The sequence below is a fragment of the Homalodisca vitripennis genome, chromosome 4, assembly GCF_021130785.1.
Source record: "Homalodisca vitripennis isolate AUS2020 chromosome 4, UT_GWSS_2.1, whole genome shotgun sequence".
Classification (NCBI taxonomy): Eukaryota; Metazoa; Arthropoda; class Insecta; order Hemiptera; family Cicadellidae; genus Homalodisca; species Homalodisca vitripennis.
Window position 1 is genome coordinate 72,380,970 of NC_060210.1, and position 27,783 is coordinate 72,408,752.

The 27,783-nt window shown below is 31.7% G+C and overlaps 1 protein-coding gene across 1 annotated transcript; it reads right to left on the reverse strand.

Annotated features, from left to right (window-relative positions):
• Positions 1 to 4,221: 4,221 nt before the first annotated feature.
• LOC124359533 (methylthioribulose-1-phosphate dehydratase) lies at positions 4,222 to 27,640 on the reverse strand. Its single transcript, XM_046812347.1, has 6 exons — positions 27,265 to 27,640; positions 20,689 to 20,786; positions 15,543 to 15,697; positions 11,308 to 11,414; positions 8,125 to 8,327; positions 4,222 to 4,372 (listed from the first exon to the last, which is right to left on the reverse strand). The coding sequence occupies exons 1-6, from the start codon at positions 27,277 to 27,279 to the stop codon at positions 4,279 to 4,281; spliced, it is 672 nt and encodes a 223-aa protein (XP_046668303.1). The 5' UTR covers positions 27,280 to 27,640; the 3' UTR covers positions 4,222 to 4,278.
• Between the last annotated feature and the right edge of the window lie 143 nt (positions 27,641 to 27,783).

The window sequence follows — 27,783 nt, forward strand, 5'->3', positions numbered from 1 at the left end:
AAAACAAAAACAAAACAGTTATGTCGGAACTGTGAAATCATTCAGAATAAAATATATAAATTCAAATTTATATATATTTGGATTTGTGAAATACACAACACTACACATGTAACTCAATTTTGTTCCTAACATTAAATATATTGAATTTTACGATCAACAACTACGAAAGTAAGGTTATTTCTTATGGTTTCTACCTGTACTGATACTTTACGCAATTGAACACAAAATGTACTATTTCTGATTTAGTATAATACGTAACAGAGTACTTCTAAAATGCTACAGTTACATGTTCCAGCTACTGTTACTGCTAAACAAGTCCGATTACTTTGTACCAGAAAGGCAGTAAATGTGTATCTTTATTGTAAAAGTACCTTTAGCAGTAACCTGTACCGGATACTTTCTTTTTGAGGTAACTTGTATCTACTCTCAAGACAGACGAGTATCTGATACAAAATATCTGTTATAGTAGTCACCACATGATCAATTTTTACAGTAGTGACTGAGTTTCCCGTGCTCTGATCAGTTCTGTGTGTCATTCGTTGTCACCATTGCACCTGTGCACAGTCTGGCAGTTTGTGCGTTAAAACAAGCAGTTACTGGTAAATTAACAAGACCTGATCAATTTTTGTGTTAAAAATCAAACATTTTAAATAGTGGTTTAAAAATTACAAACTAAAGATAATGATTCTTAGCTCCATAACGTGACTGGTGCTGAGTTTTGTGAACCACACATTCAAGAATAAGATAAGATGGTAATTTTATTTTATTTTCATACTATAAAAAATTTTAAAATTACATATTCAATTACATTTCCCTTGTATCTATCGTGTATAAACGTATTGTCTTAATGGGATCAAGTTTCAGGATTATGAATTTTCAAAGTTGCAGTTTGGTTGAAAAGCGCCAAAACTGGTATATTTTCGTTTTTATCAATATAAAATTGGATGTTATTTTTAGTGGACAGTTTTATGTGAAGCTTTACCGTTATTGTAGCCTATCAGGTAGTTTGTGGTCAACTTTCAAACTCCGATGTGTACTTTTTTACCTGAGAGTAGACATCAATTTTACCTTTGGTCTTGATTTGTGATTTAAACTTAACTATTTTGTACAATATTTTTGTAATGTCATAATTAAATTCCGTTTCAGTTAAATTATCCTAAAGCACATTGAAACCTCATTCTTAGAGAACTTTGGTGGATAGATTCTTGTGCGTTTCTTCAAATTAAATTGTTTGTAACCCAGCATGTCTAATAAAACCTTTGTATAAAATTCACTGACTTTTCCAGAAACAGTTTTTGAAAACGATCATGTGATTGATGAACACAACGTGCTCTAATCTCTAAAAGAAATTACAACCCAACATGTATACATTAGCCAGCTGTATACTGATTGTCTTGGGAGTTCAGCCAATACTTCTTTATTCTCTTACAATCAGTAAAATGTTGGAGATACCAGTAGAAAACCTTAAAATGATATTATATTTTAGGCACGTTTTTCTCCTTGTATTAAAAAATAATAAGATTTTTTTTAGTTTTTGATTCAATAATTTTTGAATGAGAAATTTTATTCTAACATTTGTGATTAAACTTTAACTTGAAAATTCATTTTAGGATTTTGCTTATGGATTGAAAAATGTATTTATTCCAGAGGTGATGATTCTTGAATTAGAAATTACATGTTGCTCCTTGAAATTTAATAAATTTTATTAATTCCAAAGCAAATGGACCTTGAGTAGAAGTTTAACCCTTTGAGTGCCACAGCGTCGCTAATTTTGACGGTACGAATAGTGCATAAAGTGCCAGAGTCGCCAATTTTGACGTTTCGTATTTCGATAATATTTTATATAGTACAAGATTATTTTGGCCAAATAATCAGACGGCTGTATTCAATAGGTTCCAAACTATCAATAAATACGACTTTTATGTTGTTTCTCTACTGTTTTATCTTTTTAAACTTATGTTGTTTGGGTACTTATCAAGAAGCCACTATTTTTGGACGAGTTTTCCTTATCGGGGACAAAATAAATTACAGTATTAAAAACAACTGACTTTATTTAACCTATTTTGGAATTTACAAGTTATTACGACAATCAATTAAATAAAAAAAAAACTATAAGAACAACGTTTCATTATTCGAAAATGTCAGGTCATTCGTGTGCCTATTTGGAGACGATTTGGAGATAGGAAGTATGACTCATCGAGTATTTTTCGATTCATTATGGAAGAAGGAACGTTAATGAAGTTTATTTTGATCTCTGATATGGAAAACTCGTCCAAAAATAGTGGGCTGTGATAAGTACCTGTACGATGATTCTGTCCTCCAGTCACGCGACGTAACGGGCTAGTACCGTGTTGCGTAACGGCCTTTCTTGTTGTTTATGTGCCGATAACTAAGCATTTGAGTAAATACAAAATAAAATAGTAACTTATACAGTATTTTACTGTATTTCTTTACAACAGTAATGTATGATTTGAGTTGTGATCAAGCGAAAAACGTGAATTTTCAGTGTAAATATTATTTGGGTTATTATTTTTTTCAATGTAAACTTTTATGTAAATATGTTAGCAAGTATTTGTTTCTAAATTTACTAATCATATTTATTGGTGTTGTATTAATGTTTTATTAGATTTATTGGGAAAACTAGATCATTACTAAGTAATTTCTAAACTCTGACAAATGAAGTACAGTTTATAAAATGTCGGTACCGGGCAGCATTTTGTTAATACATATAATGCCATGTTTTTAAAATTCTAGAATAAGATATTACACATGGGTTTTATTTAGAATCATATGGCCTTTATCATGGTATAAAGAAAAAAACTCTTTAAAATACCGTATACACACAAGTTAGGTCGAAACTTAACTTTTTATATAAAAGTAAAAAACTTTTTTTATAAGTACTAAAATTTTTATATATTTTTATAAATCAAATTTTATTTGTAACGATATGTATCATATTCTGCATTTAATAAGAAAAAAAAACAAGAAAATGATGGAAATCTGTTTGGTAGTTATTTTATAACAGCTTTTTTCCCAAAAGCTTACAAATATGCGAAAAACAGCGTGGCACTTTATGCATATGCCTTCGGAAAATACCCATGGCACTCAAAGGGTTAATTTCTGGATTTCATTCCTTAAACTAAAAAGGTTTTGACATCATTTCATTCAGTATTGAATAACATAGGCTTACAATAAAAATTGGCATGTTTAATAAAACCCCATTCTTTCATTCCTGAAATTGTGTAAATGTTATTAATCACTGTTGGTAGCTCAGACATTTGAATTTAGACTATAATTATCTGAATCACTCTTCTTATTTTCTTAGGGCTACAATAACTAGAAGTAGATGAGGCATTTGACTATAGTGTGTGATCGTGACTTGCCTTTATTCTATAATTACCTCAGTTTATAGTAAATTGGTGCAATAGTAAATATTCCAATTTAATCAGTAAAGGTGTCAATGTTGTACATAATACTTATTTTTTCACATTTTATTCACCAAGCCAATAATTCTGAAAACTCAACTGTTTTAAACAGTGTTTACATAACTAAAAAAATAAATTTATTCATTGTAAAATCCAGAGTTATGTGCTTAAAGCGTAATGTATATACAGTATTTAGAATTAGCCACTACAAAGTTCCATTTGCTGAATGTTGAGCAGGGTCTCTGCCACCAGTTGATGATGAAATTAGATGTGTTGATATTTGTTGTGAAATTATCCACCTTTATATTGAAATTGAAGATGGTACAACGTCAGTCCATTGCGAGTTGTTCTCCAGGCCAGGCAAGATATTGTTCACTGTGGGGTAAATATGAAGCCACCCACACTGACCTTAAGTCTGGCAGGCGTTTAAATCTTGTTTATCCTATCCAAGATATGTGTTAAGTACTAAATGAATGATAGAAACCACTGATCTAATATGTTGTGATTAAACATTCAAACTGCTTCTAAGCATTATCAATTCAGATTAATAAGTTTCTATGAACATAATACGTTCTACATGGGTTGCAGAAATAGTGTGTTAAAAACACATCTAATATCCTAATTAAGGTGTCACACTACTAAACATTGTATACTACACTAAGTTGGAGAAATGTTGACATTTACCATGTTAGTTACTAGTTCTGTGGTGACTTTTCCATCATAAGGCTTAGCTCCACTAGGTAACAAAAAAATTAAACTAAATGTTAGGGAGAAAACTGAACAAAAACAATACTTGTAATGTTCCAGCTCTTTTTAATGATAAAAATATAAATTCAGTGGTGATATAATATTACTAAGACTCATCAGTCGCAGGTGGGACAGTTGGGTCAAGACCGGCAGTCTTCATCTGTACAGCAATGTCAAAGAGGTAGTCGTAACATTCACACCTGTAAATGAACATAAAGAAACATTTTATATATCTTGTTACAATAAGTTTTCTCTAACTCGCTCTCCTTTTCGCGAATTGGTGAACACCACATTTAATACGCTCAAGACACTGCTGAACTTAAATACCTTTGAAACAGCTGCTTTTAACTCTCTTGGTTCCATTACCCATAAAATCCATGTCAGATTATACGGAAGTTCACAAATTCATCTTTTTAGAATATAAAATATAATGAAACGCAATTGCATTATACTAGAACACAAAGAATCAATCAATCTAACAAAGGTTTAAACGAAACTACTTAGACTACTACATTGTATTACTGTTACAGATCTTTTGTAATCAGGGGCATTTCAAGTTGTTAAGCTTCTATATGTACATGTTATTGTTTAATGAATATTGAAATATTGTTTGACTTTATTAATTGTAAATATTAGTTATTTCTCTTGTGTTATTAAATCCACAGTACAGGGTTATATTTATATTAGAATAATGAATAGTCAACTAGAACCCTTTTAAAAATTATTTTATTTCCAGACACGTGTTTCAGTATTAACCATCACCAGTGTGAACATTAACCTCTAAATAAATAATAAACAATAAATAACTAAATATACACATGTGGACCATTTAAACAGGTGTTAAATTTATATGACACAGCTGTAATTATTCTAGTTATTTCTCATGTATTATTCTTTATGTGTTTAACCCTTTGAATGCCGTAGCTATTTTGCTATGTTACTCCCTTAAATTGCTGGCCTGATTGTTGTATATGTGCACACTTTTGATAAAAAAACTGTTGTTCAATAACAAGTTATGCATTAGAATATTTACAAAATTTATTAGTGGTTTAAAATCAGTTGGTTTTCCATTGAATTAGATGGTTAGTCAATCTAATTTAAAAGATATTGTAATTTTATAATAAGTTATTCATAATTAAAATACACAGTATAATAAATTTTGTTCAAAATTGTATACAAAACAAATTTACAATAAAAGTACTATCCTGTTTTTCATGAAACTTCATGCCTGAACAAAGTTTAGTTACATACGTTATTATTTAGATTTTTATAGTTGTATAAGACATGAGAAAATAAATATAAAATTCATTTTTTTAATGTATGTATATATATTTCTACAAAAAAATGGCATTGTAATATAAATAAAACTTCTGGCTACAGTCTGACCTAATACTAACAAAAGATATAGAACATACACTTTTTCTAGTACTTGATGGTAGCAGTCACCTTAAAAAAAGAACTTTCCAGATTGCTTATGCTACAAATAGTATAAACTTATATAGGACTTATCACCAAACACAATGATCAACATGTACTTAACAATATAAATTCGGTATAAGCCTTGCTTTCTTTGACCACTATTACAGGTTTCGGAAGAAAATACCACTAAAACTTGCACATATCTATAGTTCTGAAACTGGAGAATATAGCTGTATGGCTGAAATAAAGTTGAATATTAAATATAATGCAAATATTAATCACCATTTATAATTGATAATGTTGGCTTTTGTACACTTTTTGTAATAAAAAGTATCTTTACCTAGCACACAAAGTGATAGTGATCACCAACTGCATTTTTGTTTCACAATTGACATGCTTTGCCCATTTTTCATCACCAGTAGCGATACGATCGAGAAGTTTGTTACCATGTGTTTTGTATTCGTCAAGGTAAGTTAACGATGCAGCAAGTCTTTGTTTTTTGTGATCTTCCGTAAGGATTTTTGGAACTCATCTGACAAAATTTCTGGTATCCAAGCTTCCTTACAACAATTACATGAAGTAACCTTCGTGAAATTTGTGGGAAATGTTCTGAGAGTTCAGTCATTGTAAAATGGCGATTTTCACAAACTTTGTCACTGATTTTGAACATCAAATCTTCACTCACTAGGATAGGCCGACCGCTACGACTGTCGTCGTGAACATTGGTGTAGCCATTTTTAAAGTCAATACACCACTGCCTTACTCTGCTTTTAGCTTACCCACTATTTTTTTCTCCAAAAGGTATATTATCAGACCTACTCTGGTACATCTAGTGTAGGTATTCAAAAAACCGGGTTGTAGCTCTTATCAAACTGTCAAACATATTATATTATTCAACAAACCAAACTATTAACCTGTTTATAGTGTGAATACTGTAAATTTTAGATTACTGTGCTATTTATCTAACACACGTATTTTCAAAATACTATTTTCAATAAAGAACTGTAAGGGTTGGACAAGTTCGTCTAGAGACCCCACTTCGAGACTGAATAATACTGAAACACAAAAAACTCTTTTACTGTGGTCACTACCGCTTAATGCATACCACTTGTTTAGTGCCAAAGTCTGGTAGGATCGGTCGGCTGATTATCAATTGTCCAATGCATTGTTACATGGTTCTTTTTAGGGTGGGGGAAGGGAGGCTTGCCTAGGCACAAGAATAGAACCAAGATAAACTCTACTATACTAGTGGAGGCAACCGTTGGATGAAGCTCAGGAACATATGTCGATCTTCATTCACAATTTCACAATCCATGCTGCGTAAAATACACAACATTTCGAGAATAATCATATCTTGATTAATAAGGAGCTGACCAAATCATGTCTTGATTTTATAAGTTCTTGGAGACAGAATTCATGGCAGCTGTCTCTGGGTCCCAGCCAGGTCTTTAAGGGTTCTTATTGCTTTCTTCTTTACTGGAAAGATTCTTTGTAAGTTCTTGTAAGAGTTCTTGTAAATTCTTGTAAGAGTTCTTGTAAATTCTTGTAAGATTCTTTGGTCCTGTGGGACAACAATCCCACAATATTATAGCTATGGCAATGGCAATGGCCATATCAATATGGCTGTGTGTGTAACAATGCCATATGTTAGATGGGATTCAAAAAGAGCATAAGTTGTTTATGCTGTCTTTAAATTGTTGATATGGTGAGTTCTTTTGGCGACAAAGATGCCATGTTTAACTTCTTACACAAGTTATCAACATGGTGTGTCCAAGAGAGTGTCATCAACTGTCAGTCCAAGAAATCCTGTATGTGATTTTATGTCAAATTCTGGCAGAATAACTGCATGCCAAAATCCAGTTGATTGGTTTGGTCTTGCTAACTACTATGTCATTCGAGTGGCAGTACTGGTTAGCGATATTTGATGCTATCTATGAGCCAGTAGCTAGTCTATGGTGTGTGCATACATTAAAGTGGAACAGTAGGTATTAAGATAATAAGGCATATGTTTCATTTCTTTTATTTCCCTAACCTTCTACTATACTTGATACTGAGCCTAACATGTATGCTATGTAACATGTATATATTTATTGAAAGTGCTTTATTTTTAATAGTTTGACAGAATTAGTATTTTGATTTACAATTATGATTTAAATTATAATAAAAATATACTATACATTATATGTAGTATATATAAAATTTCATGTGATGTTTGTAAACATTTTTTATTCATATATAAAGCATGAGCTTACAGAAAATATTAGCAAATTTACTAAATGGATGATTTTGTAATGAATTTGCAGATCAGTGTAGAATAGTATTTAAAGGGGATCGGCCTCTCCTTTTTGAAAAAAAAAGAAAAAGAAATTTTGTTTTGTATTTTACATGAAAGAACATCTCTTTAACAGAAATGGTTTGCATTCAATACTTATGAATTAGAAATAACTAATGTCAAAAAAATACACTACAATGTTTTCTTTTAAAATTTTTAATAATACTCTATCTTACTGCTTTCAAACTAACAGATACTCACATAGTTTTTGCTTTTTCCCAAGTATCACCCCATACATAGACACCATGTCTGCGGACCAGCACAGCTGATGTCTCAGGGTATTCTTCCATGACTTGTGCCATCCGATCCTTCAAATCCTCCTCCCATGGAGTGTTCTCAATTATTGGTACAACCAGTTGTTCGTTGTACATGTAGTTTCGACCTAATTTAGAATTCTTTATGCCCTACCACAAGAAAAAATAAAAAGCAGTTAGCAAGTGCAGTGTGTAAACATTGGGGTAAAAGAACATAAATAACTATAAATTATGTACTAATTAAATTTTAAAAAATGCTTCATATTATTGAAAAAAAGAGAAGGATGTACAAAATAACAATAGAACCTAATGTGATTAACCTTCTGAACTAGATGCTGCTGAGAAGTGCCAAAATGAAGTTGACTAGTTTTACTCTTTTTTTGTTTTAAATACTCACTCTTCATTTGTTTATTTAAATATATAAATATCTGTATTACCTAGCAATGATTTAAATGCTCTAAAACGTATAAAACAAAACGTATAATATTACAAAATTTGTATCCATTAAAATTTACAAAAATTATAGTTTTGAAATTTTTAGAACATTAAGAAATTAAGATATTATTATTTTATACATGGAAACAAATAACATGTTGTGAAAAAGAACCATTTTAGTTTTTGTTAGCATATGTGCTTGTGTTATACAACAACAGTGTGAAACTTGTTATTATTTACACAGCTTGTATATTATAAATAAAACCTTTTCTAACTTTATTTGTAGATTATAAATGCAATCCAGATTTTTCTAATAATGAATATTTACAAACCTTTCTATAGTTAAGTACTTTTTTATTGGCACTCAAAGGGTGAAACTAATTAATTGCTTCTTTCAAAATATTAAAAAAAAAAGGTACAAAGTGGTCAGGTCTTCATACTCCATCACAAATCAGTTTGTCCTCAAAGCACAATTACAGCCACCTTCATTCTTCATCTAGTGCGCATTTGGGACCTAGATGATCCACTTCTTGTCTTCTAAAAAACTCTGACAAGGCTGAGCTGAACTAACAGGCTGTTTTTCTATTATCTATCATGCTCTCATTTCATTTCAATCTACCCTCCGCTTTCGAGAAAATTTTCTCCCAAAGATCTTACTTCTACTATACTTTTCTACAACTGACTTATTTTCTCAGTCTTTCCAAGCCACAGTTGAACAGCATATGTCAAAGGCTACTTGGTCAAGGGAGAGCTTGATCTCTAATATGCAAACTTTGGATAACCTGCTGGGTGACCTCCAGTTTAAACATAGCCTTTCCCAAAGAGAGCGGGCCACTGCATGGGGCGACCTTTAGATCTCCGCTACTTATGGGAACACAATGAGTACAAATAAAACAACAATAAACCAAACCAAACCAGAGAACTCTAGCAGCTATCAAAAAGTGGATGAAAGTCCACAAAAACAGAGTGATTAAAAATGGGTGTAGCGATTCTCGCGAACAAACACAAAGACAGACAAACGAAACAGGAAAACTTCCTAGTAGAAGTCCTAGATCCAACGACTTAGTCCGAGTCGACATTTCTGAAAAGGATGTCATGCTGGGAGATGACCATCAAAGGATAGAGGTAGCACAGCTGGAAAGCTAGAGCAAGAATCCCTAAACTGGGTGGTGCTGCCAGGAAACGAATGGCATGGTTTTGAAAATATGGGTATTCCCAAAACGAAACCAGGGGTCTGGTCTTATAACAAATCCCGGAAGAGCAAAATCTGTGGCTTAAAAAATTAGAGAGGGCAAGCCAAAAAGACCTCACTTTGATGACTCCACCCCTGAAGCTCATCAGAGGAAGAAAACGACAAGAAATGAAGAAGGATAACAGAGGTCATGAAAGGAGCAATTTGTACCTTATCACAAACTGTTCTACAAACAGATCACAGAAGGCATAAGGGTGGAGGAATACTACACTCCTATTTTCTAGAAACCCTACTCTCATCTCAACAAATGCTAACTATACAGAACTTCATCTTGGAAGTGATCATGGAAGAACAGGATGGGTCAAATTCTCAAAGTTTCTATGGTATAAACAGAAGAAAGTTTTCATCGCATTATAAATTTCAACCGGAGCTTTTCCCTTCACAACGAGGTAGCGAATGAGGGCACAAATTTCGCACTTGGCGGGAGATACAATCGACATTTTTCGTGAGAGATGCTACTGTGATAATAGTTTTCAACACACTAACCTCGGATTAGTCTCTTTTTGAAGGAGAGGATTCAGGCTACTCGGCAGTGTTACCAACATGTCGAAAAAGTATTCCCTACAGCTGTGAGAGTACTAGTACACTTACTTTCTGGACGTGCCTCGTATCTTACCAGTGAGGCCTATTCCAAAAGTCAATGTGGTGCTAAACGAAACACCAACATGCTCCCTTTTCCTGAAGAATGGACCCACCCAGAAAGGACCATCGGTTTCGACCAGGGGGAGGAAAGGGGGCACTCTCACCAAACACTCCTGGGAGAAGTGATAAAAAGGCGTAGGTATATCTCTCATTCAGATAAACCTCCACCACTCAGATAAACCTTCAAATGGCGAAACTGACATCTTGAGAAGGAAGTTTATCACAACCCTTCCACACACTTGCCACCAGTGAAAATACAAGGCTACTGCAGTACTGTGGAGATAAAGGTGTAGCCCTCATCCTCGGCTATGACTGCTACGCATACCACAACTACTGGGGCAGCACCAATATTAATCCTAGAGGTGACGAGCTCTTGTAATTTATTTTTAATAACGACCTTATACGTATGTGTCGTTATGAATATTGAAGAAGCTTTTTACCAAGTAGCATATCAATCCATGAAGGCAGCTTTGGAACGGTTTGGAGTTCCTCTAGATGCTGTCAAGTGGATAGTAGTACCCCTCTTAAAATGTAACAGCAAAGTTGGGGATAAATCGGCCTGGAAAGGACGCTCCCAAGGAGAGGTTTAGACCAATTTGTAATGTAGCAACATTATTAAGAAATTATGTGTTAAGTAGTATTTGGAAAAATTGTGGGATATAAAATTAAAAAAGTATTTGAGATTAGACTAAAAAAATTCAAACAATTAACTAATTTAAGTATAAAAACAGGCAGGCTTTTTAAAAATACTTGTGTTGTTGTTGATGAAAGGAAAAAACATATTTACAAACACTCTCCTACCTTAATCATTTCCAAGTGAGTGCATTTAAATTCTTTTCCAGGATATAACAATGTTGCCATAACTGCAGCCTTGGAATGCGTATGGATTACAGCACCAGCATTGCGAGCTTAAACATTACACTGATTATCTGAGATAAATAATGTTTCTCCATGAATTAATAAATTTAAAATGTAAACTGCTGTATAGAAGAATATACAAAAGTACATAAAATGTTTCCAATTTTACAGATTGTTGTACAATTTTTTTGTATCTGATGGAAGCCAATGATTGTTTTATTTGTACTTAACGCGTTCGCGGCTAAAAATCCCTATATAGAGTACCGTATATGGGAATACCGTATATTTTTAAAATATATTTTTACTTACTTTTGGATGAAATATGATAGAAATATATGAAAATTACTCATTATTCAAAAAAATTATCATTCTCTACCATTTTGCAGTAACTGTGGTTACCGCTAGCTCCTGAGGACAGTCTTCCTTGCCAGCTGGTAACTCTAGTTACCGCTTGCACTAGGGAACACCCTTTTATGGCAGTGGGAATATTCCAAATGAATACGTTGTAGCTAAGTGATCTGTATTTTATTCATTTAGATAAACATAAACAATATTTATACGTAAATGTTTAACCCTAGAACTGTTAATCGACATAATTATGTCGGTTAATGCCGCTTTTGTGGTGTTAACCGTCAAAATTTTGTCGATCAAACATTCCCTCGTATAATTACTTTTTATAATATACTCCGGTAACGTATCGATATAATTCATGCACCATTGGATTCGGGAAGAAAAATTCTAAGGAACAGATGAGTTTTATTCCTCTTTGTATTATGGTTATGACGTAGCAAGCTTGTTATTTTGAACGTAAAAGAAAACGCGACGCCGTTTGTTGTGACCGCCATATTGCCGCTGCCGTTCTGTATCACTTTCGTGCCGAGCTGTGGATATTTGTAAGTTTTAATAGTTTTACGCGTGTTTTAGTGTCGTATTTAATGTGTAGTGTGTTGTTTGATGTCGTAGTAGTGTAAACATATATATTTTAGAATAAATCAATTTCTATTTACTGAAATATGTTTGAGAAATTACCGGCTTTGTGTAGGCTATGGCAAAATGACTTGGCTAAAATTCATTTCACATAGTTTGTTATTGTTTTCACTTACTAAACGTTATTTATAGCACTCTTTTAGCTCTGAAGTAACTATTTATTTTTGGTAAATAGATAGTTTTCACAATAATATATATATATTGCCTGTAATTTCTTTGGTTATATATAATAACTGTTTGGGTTATTCTGTATTTTTTCAATATATTTAGTTATATTTATAGTTTTCTAACTACATAATATTACCTATTACTTATAAACCATAAATTTATAAATTTTGATATAGTACAAGCTTTAGAAACTATTTTATATTTTGCTGAATGAAAATTTTTCGCAAAATTTTTGAATAATGGCAAAATTTTACTTTTTTACTTTTCAAAAAATAATTTATAGTAATTATTTCATTACTACTGTATATTCTATTTTATTCTAAGTAATAAAATATGCAAAATAACATGTATTCATAGATAAATGTATTAGCAAAACTTGTTTTACCAAAGTCTTACGTGTACACCCGATTTTCAGAATTTGTACGCATCGCTGCTTTTTGTTCTATAGCTTTATGATGCTTTCATAAATGTGTATAATGTTTATGTTTTTCTGAAACTAGATAAAATTTGACACAGAATGGCTATCTCACTTATAAATATTTCTCACTATAACTTCATTTGCTAGGTATGGTCCCCCCCCAAATTTAAGAAATATTTTTCGTAAATTTTATATTTGATTAAAAAAAGTGTTTATTAGAAAATTTTTGATGGTTAATTTTACAATATAGTGCATTTCTACGTTTAATTCTGAACACAAAAATATATACTCTTATTTATATTGCTTTTATTTTATATTTTTAATAATTTTTTTAAAAAAAAACCTTGCGCGAAGCTCCAAAACAGCCCGACACTACAGGATGAAATGACCGCCAGTTCTAGGGTTAAACCAAAATAAATGTAAAAGTTTATATACATCTCCGCTAACCCACTTAAATTCAGTTATTATTTACAAATATGTGGTGGGTAGTTATAAGAAAATATATTTAAATGTTTACTTGAAATGATTGTAGTTTACAAAAAATATTGTTGTACATAAGTTTATAAAAATGTAAGAAAAATGAATAAATAAGATTACTAAAATAAAATATTTATACAAATGTTTATACACATCCTAACCAACCCACCCAAAAATCGTTTATTATTTATAAATACGCCTAGACCTTGGTTTTTGTGCACCACTTGGTCCGGGGGAAGATCCATTGTGTTACACAATCACTTACTACTAAATAAACTTTAAAACATCATGAAAAAGTCTAATGTGAAAACGAAGTGCATAAAAATGCAGGAAAAGTACCTCCAGAGGAGCGAGAAATACAGCATTGTGATAGCTCGAGTGCTGGCCAGACACTGACCTCATTTCAGAACAAAGGCTCTATGGTAACCATAGTTACTGCCCGCTCCTAGCGCAGCGTAGCAGTGGTAACCAGAGTTACCGCCCGCAGCGAACGTGTTAAGTAACAAATTTGGTGTATGAATGGCAATGAGCTCTGATTTTAGCAGCATTTAACCCTCTGAGTGGCAGTACTTTTTTCTCCAAGTGGCGGGACATTTTTACTGATTTTGTATGTTCGCAAAAGAAAATTTATATAAAATCCTGTATATTATATAAGTATGACATATCATACATCGATTTAAACTTCATAACACACAGAGTAGAATGGTAATAATATGAAACACTTACCTTGGATTGGTGTAAAAAACCAATGGGTTGAATTCCAAAAATAAAAATTCAAATTTTTTTGTTTTATATTAGGCTGAGTAAATGTTCCTAAACTTAATTTTTTAACACAAATCCAAAATAGCCATTTTGTTTAAAATTTAATTCTGAACAAAAATATGTATCCGTTATATGTATTATTCCTAAAAACAACGCACTATTTGCTGATCTAAACTTTTATGTACATGTTTTTTTACTGCATTTTAGTCAGTATCAGAGCCAACCTGATTCCTCATCATTCTTCCTGGTTTGAGAGGCCTCCAATAATGTTCCAGGTAAGGGAAACACTCCCTATGAACCCCAAAATTACAAGTTGGGCACCAGAAGTGACTTTTACCCCCTTTTTTGGTGTGTACACACACTGCACAAAGTCTGGTAAATAAGCAATCCCGTGAAGAAGACCTACACTTGGTCCAGTAGGTAGTACAGTAGGTGGATGAACCGTTTGTAAGAGTTCCATTAGTACCAGCATATCTAAATACTATATCAAATTAAAGTTTAGAATCTGGTCTTTCTAACCATACCCAATATATAGCGTTTAAGTCGCGGCATAACATCGGAAATACCGGAACAAGAGAGGCTTGCGTTAATAGATGCTAGAGCGTCTTTGCCACTCGCGAACGAGATTTAATAGACGCTGCAGCGTCTTTCACCACTCGGAGGGTTAAGCTTCATCCTAGACAACACATCATATTCAAGAGTTGGTTTGTCATCTTTGTTTCTACTAGCTATATTTAACCATTAAGACTCTAAAAACAATGATATACATTCTCAATGAACTAAATTATTACAAGTGAATAGTGAAATAATTAATAAATTATATAGTTTTTCATGAAGAAAGGGTAAATGTAGCTGTGTAGGAAGCTTGTATCAACACCTATGTTAGAAGATTAATGTAGCTTCTTTATAAGTCTAGGGTTCTTGTTAAATAAGCAAAATAAGGTTGACTAGCAACTGCATTTTGGTGTTCAATGCTAGCACAATACATAGAATGAGTCAGTTAGTTGATTTTACATAAAAACTGTTTGCTAATTTATTTGGCAATGGAATAGAACATATTACAAAAATATGTTAAATATATATGTCTTAGTAAAATTCCATCACAATTAATTTGCTCAGTTTTTTTGTTAAACAATTTTTCCTCTAATTTAAAGTGGAGTATTCTGTAAAAAATTTATAGTAATTAGAACATAAATTGCATGTTCTGTAACAGAGTGTTAAAGAACCTTTGTACATCTGCAAAAAAATGCACTGACTTAACATAGGAGTCACAATAACCAGCAGATAGAGGTTTGAAATGTAGATTCATATAAAAAATACCCATATTAATCCATGCAAAAAAATTATATTTGATTTCACTACTTACTCTTGTATGCACACATGAACAATGGGGTGCACTGGCTCTTTTTTAGATTTGTAGGTGGTGCTTCTATATCATTGCCTTCAATATCTTGAACAAACAAATGTTCAGGTAATATCCTTTCCTTCTGTACACCAGATGGAGCTATGTAAATTTCTGTCCTGCAACAACATGTACAGTTTGATTGGCTGCAAATAGAAATACCAATGGTATAATCAAGGTAGCTTGTAATGTTGAGAGTCCCTTTAATAAAATTAAGTACTAATTGGATATCCAGTGCTTAAGAACCACATGGATACAAATATGATATAACATGGAGAGCTACAATTGAAATAGTTATGACAAAAAACAATTCGTCTACTGCAGAAGAAAATATTTCACTTTTTCATACATGCTGGATAATTATAATTATTAAAAATCCACAGCACAAGTACCACTATCTTTTTTCCATCATTACATATTAGAATATTCTGAGCTGTTTGAACAAAATTCAAATAACATTTGTGATAAATATATTTTTTACCTACCTTCAAGTTATTTAATTAAAGTTTTTGAACTGAAAAACACTCTTTTCTGCTAATGCTGAACATTCTGGATGTTTATTATAACAGTATAGATGTAATTGGACATAAATCAATAAATAATTAGGTAAGATTCTACAAAACGCCACATTTCAATAACTATGTTCAACCTAAATAGAATGTGGACATAAAAACTGTCAAATTGTTTCAACCCCTAACAAATCATAATACCCAAAGTGATTGCAATGATCAATCTGCACAACAAAACCCTCAACCTGCCATTTGGGTTATGGTTTTACCCCCAGAACCTGAAGTTAATTTAGGAAACCAATTTCGCGTCACAATGACAGGGGTGAAAAATTTGCCTGAAAAAAATAGCACCCCATTGAAATATTTTTATTTGTTTTTTCTGAATTCATATGGTCCATGATGACAAGGGAGACAATCTTGTATGCACAAGAAAAAATTACGAATAAGAGAAACTATAGTACAATGTCTCAGTTCAATAGGCTGACAAAATGGGTTGAGGTCACCAAATCAGAAATGAAACGGTACATTGCCATCATAATAAATATGGGCCTAAGCTGAATAATTATAAACATTACTGGTCAACTCGGAAATCTCAAAAAAGTCCTTTTTATTCAGAAACAATGGGTATAAACAGATTTGAGGCAATAAGATCTAATTTTCACCTTAATTCACTAAAACGAATTCCTAAGGGTCAGCCTGGACACAATCCTTGGTACAAAATAAGGCATTTGAATGCTTGTTTCAAAATGTATTTCGTACCAGGGTACAACATTTCCATAGACGAATCTATGATTGGAATGAAGAACAGATGTTCTTTCATTCAGTATATGCCAAATAAGCGGCATGCTCGCTTCGGAATTAAAAAGTTTGAATTATGTGACAGCAAAACAAGCTATGTTCTTCATTCAGAGATGTATAGTGGGAAAAGGTTTTTAGAGGATAATGAAGTCCAAACTCCATTTACTCAGAAAGTGGTGATGCATCTATTGACAACCTACTAAATAAAGGATACCACTTGTATACTGATAATTTGTATACAAAGGTGCCACTTGCAGAACAACTTATTTAAAACCAAACATATGTGGCAGGGACTATCAATAAAAACTCCAAAGGTACATAAAAAAATCTTCTCACACAAAAATTGGAACCTCTAGAATCTGTTTATTATAGAAAGGACAAGATTCTGCTTGTAGGCTATAAGCAGAAGACACGTAAACCAGTATACCTTTTATCAACAGCATTCCCTGCCAATGATAAAGCCAGAACTAATGAATGAGTACAATTTGTGCATGGGTGGTGATTTATCACACAACATAAAGACGCCCAACAAAAAAATACTGGAAAAAACTTTTCGAAGACTTTGTAGATAACGCTTTGCTCAATGCCTACATATTATACAAAGATAATACTGATGTACCTCAAAGCAGACATGATTTTATGGTAGACATTGTAGAATCACTTGTTGATGAACCTGAACCTGAACCTCTACCAGGCCCAGCAGGCACTGAACATACTTTGGCGCGACACCGTAGAGGAAGTCTACGTCTTTTGTGTAATATGCCTAGAAAAAAGTAAACATTCTAAAAGTAGATTCTGGTGTTCAGGATGCAATGCAGGTATCCATCCAGACTGCTATAAAGTGTTGAAGCACTTCTGGAGAGCTAAAGGTCATAACAGGAAGAGAAAAGCACCTGATGCAGCGGAATCAGATTCCTAATAAGTGATGTTTATGCGTGCCATTATTAAGTAAATGTGTATATATAATTATAATTTTCTCTAAAAAGTATTGTATTTAGTTATTTAAAAGTGTTTACATAATGTAAATAAGGTGCTACAAGCCTATATAAACATTATATGCAACTTGTTGATGTAAAGTCCTTTTTTTTGCAGTTTTTGATTTTTTATGCTGGTGATAAACATATTCAAAACCAATTTTCATGTAAATATTATAAACTACAAGTGTTATATACATCTTTTTGTTCAGACTTAAATTGTGAATCTTTTGTATATTATAATGAATTTTAAATGTGTTTCCATGGAAATTGTGAAAAATTGCCCCAAAACCATAATTTTTGTTGGAACATTTTTTTAAGGTCATAATTCTTCAAATTTTAAAAAATTTGGTAAGTTTTTATTTATCATTCCCATTTAGTCCATATTGTGGTGAACATTTTGATATATAATATGTTAAATTTCAGGTATATTTTATATGCTTCATGAATTAAAACAAAAAAAACACTGTGTGTCATCATAAAAAGGCCTTTCACTGTAGAGTAATATGAGTATCACTTGGAGGGTTAAAAGCGTCAACAGCTGTCAATATCAATTAAATATTTATTATGAAACATATATATTATCATTGTTTTTCCAAATTCTCAAGTCTTCTAGAAAACATTTTCGATTTTTTCTATATATAAACCGTCCTTGGATTTCAAAGAATAATTCAAAAAAAGAATTAGCCAAATTGGTTCAGCTATTCTTGGAATTATCGCTTAGCAACACATTTTGTGATTCATTTTCATTTATGAGAATAAATGAAAATGAAATGAAATGTAAATGATGTTTTGTGTTTACAGTAACAAAATATTGTTACTGTAAACACAGAAAATGTATGTATAAAAATAAATATTATTTATTGTTTTGAAATTAACCCTTTGCACTCGAGAGTAAAATTTTTGGTCACTACCAAAAACTCGGGCCTCTATTGAACAAGCACTGGCGAAAACCTCAGAGCCCTTTTTATCAATTTTGTAAAGGTTTTGTTAAAAAGTTGTAACTTTTTTATTTTAGCAGATAGAGTTATAATTTTGGTTTTGTTTTATTTCTAATAAAATTCTATATTGTTAAAAAGTATATATTTGTAATTACCTTTTTTTATTACCTTTTTACACTTATAAAAAATAAAAATTTTGCAAAAACTTTTACAAAAGTTAACTTTTAGCTGTTATAACTTAAAAAAATTGCATTGACATTATATAAACTATTATTATTTCTAGGTTTCTTACATAATTATAAATATGCACATAAAATTTCATAAACTTACCTCTATAAACAAAAATGTTGTAGGCAGTTTTGTAATTTCCGACAATTTCCCCAAATAATGAGTTATTTGTCAAATGATTGAATATTTACTTTTTATACCCGTAATACCGGTACTTTGGGATTATACCGACAACACTAGTATGAAGAACAGAAAAATATAAATTTATAGAAACAAACATGATAGAACGAAAAAATAACTCTTTAATTACAAAATTACAAACTTACAACGATTATCAATGGGGTCAGATTCCGTTATACGCCCCCAACGCTTAAACCTTTTTCAATGAACTTAGAACGTTATAAAACGATGTAGTTGAGTAACAGAACTAACATTCCATCAATCAACAAGCATTTACAGGTATTGCGGTCGGTATTGTTGTCGCTGTTATCTTATCTTTCTCGAGAATCCCGATTACGGCAGGCTGCGCGGCATCACATGATTATTTAAATTTTTTGCACGGTACATAATTGACTTTCCATTACAATTCAATTTATATTTCTGATCAGCCCCTCTAGAATTTGATATTTTACTGATAGGTACTATCTCGACGGATGTTTTTCTTTCGTTGACATCAGCGGGCTTCAGCAGTACACTCGCATTTTGGGTGGCGGAGTGTGATCAAGAATAAAAACAAGTTTTGTGTGTTTTTTTCAATAAAGAGCTTAGTTTTTGTTTGGTAATGTTTGTTTTTGTTGAATTTTTGTGTTTGGAGAAATGTAGGGGTAAAACACGGAAGTACAACAAAGCGACGCACCAGCTGAACGGACGGCGAGACTCTGCAATCACGTTATCTACTAGACCGCTCGACTTTGACCTCTGTCTGAGGATAGGGAGGGGTTTGCGATAAGACAATTCCTGTTTTATATTGACGAAATATTGTTCTACGCTAATCTAGTAGTAATCAGTAGAAGCAAAGTTAGTGTCAAATAACGATTCCTGTCTGGGTGTGGTCGGTATAATACCAAAATACCGTAATACCTCCCTCACTTTCACTTTTGACATCGTCAGATGATTCCGAATCTGATATGTTACTGACAAAAATATCACTCAGATCGTCGAAATAAACTTATTGACTGAAATAACTTATCAGACTAAACAAAACAATGAAGTGATCAGCTGTTGAAGTTGGGATGAAATCAGCTGACGAAAATGGTGAAGTTGACAAACCTCTACAACACAATGTAAAACTGGAAAATCACCGCCATAGTGTATAAAGATTTACTACGTTTTTACATCCAACAACTATCCAGCTTGCGTATATCGCAAATTTACCGCATTTGGATAATTTATAAAGCCAGTATAAAGGATTTACCAAACGTCCGAAATGTCGGACGTCCGAGGTTTTGGCCAAAACAACGATGTCCGATATTTCGGACGTCGGAGTGCAAAGGGTTAAGCAGTCATAAAAATGATCAGATCACAGGTGAAAATTAATAAGAAAAAATAATTTCTTGGCTAGTAATGTTTTGTCTGGTACTAAAAAGATTGAAATAAAAATGTTAATATATTATTAAAAACTAAATATTTGATAGTTAACTTTAAATATATATTCACTTACCCCTTTTTTATACTTATTCCACCACCTGTACCAGTAACCCATCCAAGATCATAAAATTGTTTACACAAGGATGGTATTAGATTTCTAGGATGTTCCTCCTAAAATCAATAAACTAAATTAATAACAATACATTGTATTATCTTCTTCTAAGTTAGCTTAATTTTTATCTGTAGAAAGAAGAAAGTAGTACAATAAAAAGTTAAGAAAAACCATAAATGTTATACAGTTAATAATTTTGAAACCACTATATTTAATTTTTGCATTAGGTCATTGGTTAAGGGACTGTAAATCATCAGGATCCACCAATGTAGAGTACAACAGTGATAAAGGAGGCATTTAGAACCTTTAATAAAATGAAAAATATCAAGAGTTGGCTTAGTTTTTCCATATTTGATCTTGAATTAAGACAGAAACTGTTAGATACGACAACTGCGTGTCTTGTAATCAGGTCTTAAAATCCAGCTCTGGCTCCTGTAATTTAGATGTTTAAACTGTCTTGGGGGAGGCTTTAATAACAATAACATTACAAAATAACAAATCCAACTATGGCCTAGACTTACTTATCAGAAATAAGTTACAACTTTTATAGATTGCGCGGATAGCCGTGAGCAACTGCTTTTGTAAACGCAGTACCAATACCCACATATGTATCTAGAAATGTATCACATACTCATATTCATCGTCATTTCAAATTCTCAACAAATTAGTTACTTCTTGCTGTTTATTGTTTAAACGACAAATTACTGTATCTAATAGGTAGGAATCATATGTTTTGTTAAATAAATTGTAATATCGAATAATTAATTCAGATAAAAACAATGAAACCATGCGATAAAAACAACGGAATAAAGAGTGTAGGCCACTTATTAAAATCTATCCCTGTCTTGGTGTACTTTGCTTACGTGATGTGTTTTTTCAGCCCCTACCCCTTAGAATTTCTTCCTAAATTTTCATCAGTCCATAAATATAGTTTATAATGCATGGATCTGTCCCAGTCTTGTATATACTGCTTGGGAACAGTGCATTACAACTTTAAGTCTACCTTTGACTCTCTACACATTTACAGATTTTCTTTCTACAACATTTCATAACTGTCTTAGGTGTTATAAAATTATTAAGTTAAATCAGTGATATTTTTTTAATTTTGTACATTGCTTTATATCAAATTAAGTATATTTTTAACCAAAAATGCATCATAATATGTTGTCATTCATTCTAAATATTTCATAAGTTTATCTTTAATTTTAAACTTTTAAAAAAACTGAAGAAGCATTACTCAAATATATATGTTATTAATATTTAGCTATCAGAAAAAATAAATTTAAATTATATAATTCAATAATTTTTACACTTTATAGTAAACCTCATTACTTTTATGTACAAGTAATTTTATATAGAAATCTGTAAAATAATTTTGATTACTCCTTAAGTAATAACATTACTTAACTCTTAAAAAGTGGTAATAACACAAAAATGTGTCTGGGTAGCAAATTATGAAATACTAGGATTTTCCACTTGGGGATTTCAAACAGCACAAAAATCATTTTGATTTCATATGGATATAAAAAGCTAAACTTATATAAAAAAACCTTAGATATGTTACTTTTCTACCAAAAATAAACAAAAGAGGTTAAATAATGTGGTTATCATAATTTTTGTACTTAATAACAGATAATAAATTAAGATAAAAACCAAAATGCATTTATAACACAGAAGATACTCACAAACTCTGAACAGTAATTAAAAACTCAATAATACCCAATACCCATATAAAAATATACATTTTGTAGCAAATTTAGTACTTAAAACAGATATTATATTTATGTTCTGTATTTTTCAGCACCGCAGACTATATTGAAGAATTGAAAATTGAGAACTAAGTACAATCAGTCCTAACTATAAGAGATGCAAATAATAGACACATGAGTTAATATTTCATGTGTAATAATTATATTTAGAAGAAACATTCATGAATCTTTATTTAAAATTATTACCGATAATAAATTATTTCAAAGAATAACAGTGTTTCAGACATTTTTTATTGTTACACATTACAAAAATAGAATGTTATATTTTGATGATTAAAATCTACCTTTTCTTCAGGAGTAAAAAAAAATGATAGGAGGATAAGCAAACAAATTGTACATGCCAGGAAAGATGTGACTGAAAAAAATATGAGCATATTCCATTGCATGAGACACATCTATGCAGTGTATTTGTATTTTGCAATCATGGTTTGTGCTTCTTTTTAATTGACCTATACTCTTCAGTATAAGCTTTAGTTTTTTTATGTACAGTTAGTCTGTTGTCAAGGTTTATTTGGGTGAATTCATCGCCATATCAATTGATGCTTGGGTAGGGTACGATAAGCGGACCGGGTTTTTTATATCGAAGTATGTATCATCGATACCTAATATTCGCATCTCAAATCCTACACTATCAATCGATATAAAAGTATCTATAGTCCTCAATAACAATCGTATGTTTTAAATTAAAATATGAATTTAATATTTACAGTGATCAAACAAATTATTATAACCAAAATTAGGAAAACTGAAGATGACCATATTTGCTCCTCTCACAGTTACTTGTTTCTTTCCCACAAATTTCACATAATGGGTTTTTTTATACAAGTCCAACATGTTGAAGTCACAAAAAAACATGTCATCATCTTTTAAAGCAATGTCATTTATTTTTCTAAAATTGACTGTCATTTTTAATAATAAAATGTTAGTTATAAATAATTGAAATATTACATTATGAGTATTATTTGAAATTGTTTACAGCTGTTGATGTAGATTATTTAAGTTAATGGTTCAAAATAATTAATCAGTATCGATTGATTATATCGATGGTTATGATTAAGTAATATCGTTTGCCGATTTCGATATAAAAAACCGGGTCCGCTTATCGTACCCTACCCTTGATGCTTGCTTAAAATATGTTAACCCTTTGAGTGCCAAGGGCCGATTTAATCGGCCTAGCTACGTTTCCGCATAGTGCCAAGGGCCGATTAATCGGCCCGATGGTATTGACAAAAATTGCCAAGGGCCGACTAGATCGGCCTTTCCAATATTGGTCATCCTGTTGCTAAATATTGATGTATGATATCATAAAACATATCAAATTAAAGCCCAAGAAATGTACGACATAATTCACGTAGTGATAGTTTGTATATATAGCATACAATATTTTTATGTAGCTGATATCTAAAAGGCTGTGGCGCGAACTGCGTGTTGTCACGCTGCAGTCGTTTTATTTACGTTCAGTTGTTTTTGCTAGCTGTCTAGTGTGGCTGTGTTGACATTTTGGTTAATGTTTTAAAAGTTTCCTATTTTTATTACTTCAGTTCAATTTCATTATTGAATAAGGTATAGTTTGCCGAAATGAGTAAAAGGAACAGATCGCCCTTAAGCGAAAATAGGTCAGATTCCGTTATATGCCCCCAACGCTTAAACTTTATTCAGTGAACTTAGAATGTTATAACACGATGTAGTTGAGTGACAGAACTAACATTATGTCCCCAACACTAAGTTTTCATTTTCGGATGATTATAATGAATTACAATTGGTTACTAGCAATTGGTGCCACGCGACCTGCCGTAATTGGGATTCTCGAGAATGATATGATATCAGTGACAACAATACCGATCGCAATACCTGGAAATGCTTGTTGATTGATGGAATGTTAGTTCTGTTACTCAACTACATTGTTTTATAACGTTCTAAGTTCGTTGAAAAAAGTTTAAGCGTTGGGGCATATAACGGAATCTGACCATGAAAATTCATTAATTCATTCTTATGATAAAAACACTCACTCAGTTATTTCATCTGAAGGATTTAGTATAATAGGCCTAATGAAATAAGCCCAAAGTAATTAATTTAAGTCTGTTCATAATAAATAAATAACAGTTGTATAATCTACCTTGATTTAATTTCTTAAAACTAGTAAAATATATTTTACATGAACAAGAGTAAGCGTGCATGTTGGGGCAGGTTTTCAGCATTTTGCAGCAATATATAAAAAAATTCAAAACTCAGTTATATATAAATTTATTTTTATGAAACTTGGTACATGTATTCCAGCTAACATGGGGAACATAAAATTGGCACATAAAACTCATAAAACAAAAATTAATAAATACTTTTTGTATCTTAAACAAAAAAACGTGTTTTATGTTTTTGTATTTTTGTTTACACATATATAAATATTTTTTTTAATTTTTGGTCAAAATATATATATACCAATTTGTAGCGTGTATCTTGCCCAAATAATAAAGCAAAAAGTGTCCCATTATGTTAATCTTTAAGGAAGGTGTTAATTTTTTAGTAAAATACTGCAGTAACATAAAAATAGTGCTTGGCAATGAGGGGAATGGCCTGCCACAAATGATTGGCATTGGCTGCATGACCACCACCACTTCGCGTGGCACTCAAAGGGTTAACCTTATCCTTAATCCTTTGAAAATCAGTCATTATTTAACATATTACTTGTTCACTGCCATTTCATTGGCAGAAAATCTGGAAAACTCAAGTTGAAAACAGAAATTAAATAAAAACATTGTAAATGTTTATTTTTTAGGTTACGCAAATTTTATTAAAACATTTAAAATTATTTTCTTGCCACACGTTATTTTTACATCTATATGTACACTTATTGGATAATCATACCAATTTTTAAAACATTACAATTATGTATAAACAGCAGTTTTATTAGGAGTTTTCTAAAAATGTGAAACATTGCCATGAGTAGGCCAACCTAGTTTTACATATGAATATGTATGCGGTTAAATAATTCACAAATTGAAAACTTTATAGAAGTTTAAAATAACTAACTGAAAATATATTTGAAACATTTACATAGTTGCTTTAGTTATAGTTTTAAACAACGTTTATTTGAAAACATGCTCTGCCATGCACATTCCATGGCAAGCTTGAGCCATCCCAAATAGATCTTGAGCAGGGTGTTGCCTATTTGAAAGAGACTTCACATCTTTTTCTATGTTTTATAATCTGTCGCTGGTATACAAGCCAGACGTGTTCTAATGTGACTTCTTGGTGACATAGTATGGCTCAAGGTCAACCTTGGGTACGGTCCAATAAGCGGACCCGGTTTTTTATATCGAAGAATATAATCATCGATACCTAATATTCGCATATCGAATCATAGACTATCAATCGATATAAAAGTAATAACAATCATATGTTTAAATTAAAATGTGAATTTAATGATAACAAATAATAAATGAACATAACCAAAATCAGGGAAACTCATAACTTTAACTAAATGAAACAGAACGAAAACGTTTTTACTAAAGTTGTGTCCACCATTACCTTCTTTTTTTGCATCTGAAGACGGCCATGTTAGCTCCTCTGACAGTTACATTTGTTAACTTTCCACAAATATCACATAATGGATTCTTAGGTACTAACCCAACATCCTGAAGCCATAAAAAACATATTTTATCGTCTTTTAAAGCAATTTCGTGAAGCTTCCTAAGATTGACGGCCATTTTAATACACAATGTTACGTGAAATTTAAAATATTACCTTAATTGTATTATTTGAAAGTGTTTACAGCTGTTCATATAGATTATTTAAGTTACTAATAATTATTACTAATAATATTTTAGTTAAAAATAATTCATCAGTATCGATTGATTATATCGATGGTTATGATTAAGTAATATCGTTTGCCAATTTCGATATAAAAAAAACCGGGTCCGCTTATTGGACCGTACCCTCAACCTTAAGACAAATGCAATAAGATGGTTGTATGTTAAAACACTTGTTTACGGTCCCCAAAAACTGAAGAAAATCAAATTATCAAGAATTTAATATGAATAAACAAATTTTGGTTTTAATATTGTATGATATGAAGGTGTTTTAAACTAGAAAAAAAAACTAGCAACAACATATGCCACCTGGTTAACAATGGATTAAGTATCTTTGTGCCCAGTGCCCTGGCGAACCAGCCTTGTTGTGCCCAGTCGGGTGCTAGGCCTATGAAAAGTATCATGCGCCTCATTAAAGTAGACCGGTTAGGGAAACTTGTAAATAGTGTATAAAGGTATATTTTTAGTAATAGTGATTGGAAAAATAAAGATAAAACACTTTTTGAAACATTGTGAGTTGGAAACCATCAGAATCGAGCGCACCCAAAATTGACTGCTCCCGTATGATATCATTATCAAGAAACAAAAAACACTGGATGGGCTGAAAACTGCATATTGGGATTCTATACTTCAATGGTAAGTTATTATAGGCCTACTATAATTTTTCAGCACCGCTAAAAGTTTTACTGACTTTTCTACCAGTGAGTGTGTTAAACTTGGTAAACATCTAAATTTCAAGGTTAGGAATTAAGGTTATATTGTAAGTTTTTGTCACTTTTAAGTTGAATAGCTTTCGCCTACACCCAAAACTAATCAGACTGTTCATCATCATATACATAAAATAGCCTATTGATTTAAAAACAAAAATTACATGGACAATTTCAAAAAATCATAAACCTTCCTGTGTTTATAAATACGGTAAACTACGATAAAAATAATAAAATGTATAAATTGCGAGATACCCCAAGTGCAGTCATTTTCAAAATGTATATTCTTGGATTTTTTGTCTTGAAATTGCTATTACTAATAAGCAAACACCACAAATTATGTATAATATCCCTAGTGTTGTTGACAAAACAACTCAGTGAACAATCTCAGCAGAAGATTATTTGTCATATTTTACGCCACGACATACTGTTGTTGTTGATATAAGTTGTAATTTAACGCATATTACACCATCATACAATATACATCACTCAAAAATTGTTTTAGGCCTAGCTAAAACCTAGACTTTGATCAGTGACACATTAAACTTTGCCTTTATCAGTATCTTTATCACACGACAGACATCGACATCTTCAAATCTTTCTTTTTCTTTCTTTCTTTCTTAGCTACCAAAATGTAGCTGGTTCTGCTACCATATGGGCATGGAACCACAATAGTCTTTATTATTTATTTCACTTTCACTGTTTTTATCGCACTTTGAATGTTTTGAATAACCCTTACTATTTATTTCACTTTTCACTGTATTGTATTGCATT

Bases quoted from the DNA above. Each gene is read 5' to 3' on its own strand.
- LOC124359533 (XM_046812347.1), bottom strand. The intron at 15,698-20,688 runs GTAAGTGAATAT...ATGTTGTTGCAG, and splicing joins GGAATAAGTATAAAAAAGGG to GACAGAAATTTACATAGCTC. The intron at 4,373-8,124 runs GTGAGTATCTGT...GTTCATTTACAG, and splicing joins TGGGAAAAAGCAAAAACTAT to GTGTGAATGTTACGACTACC.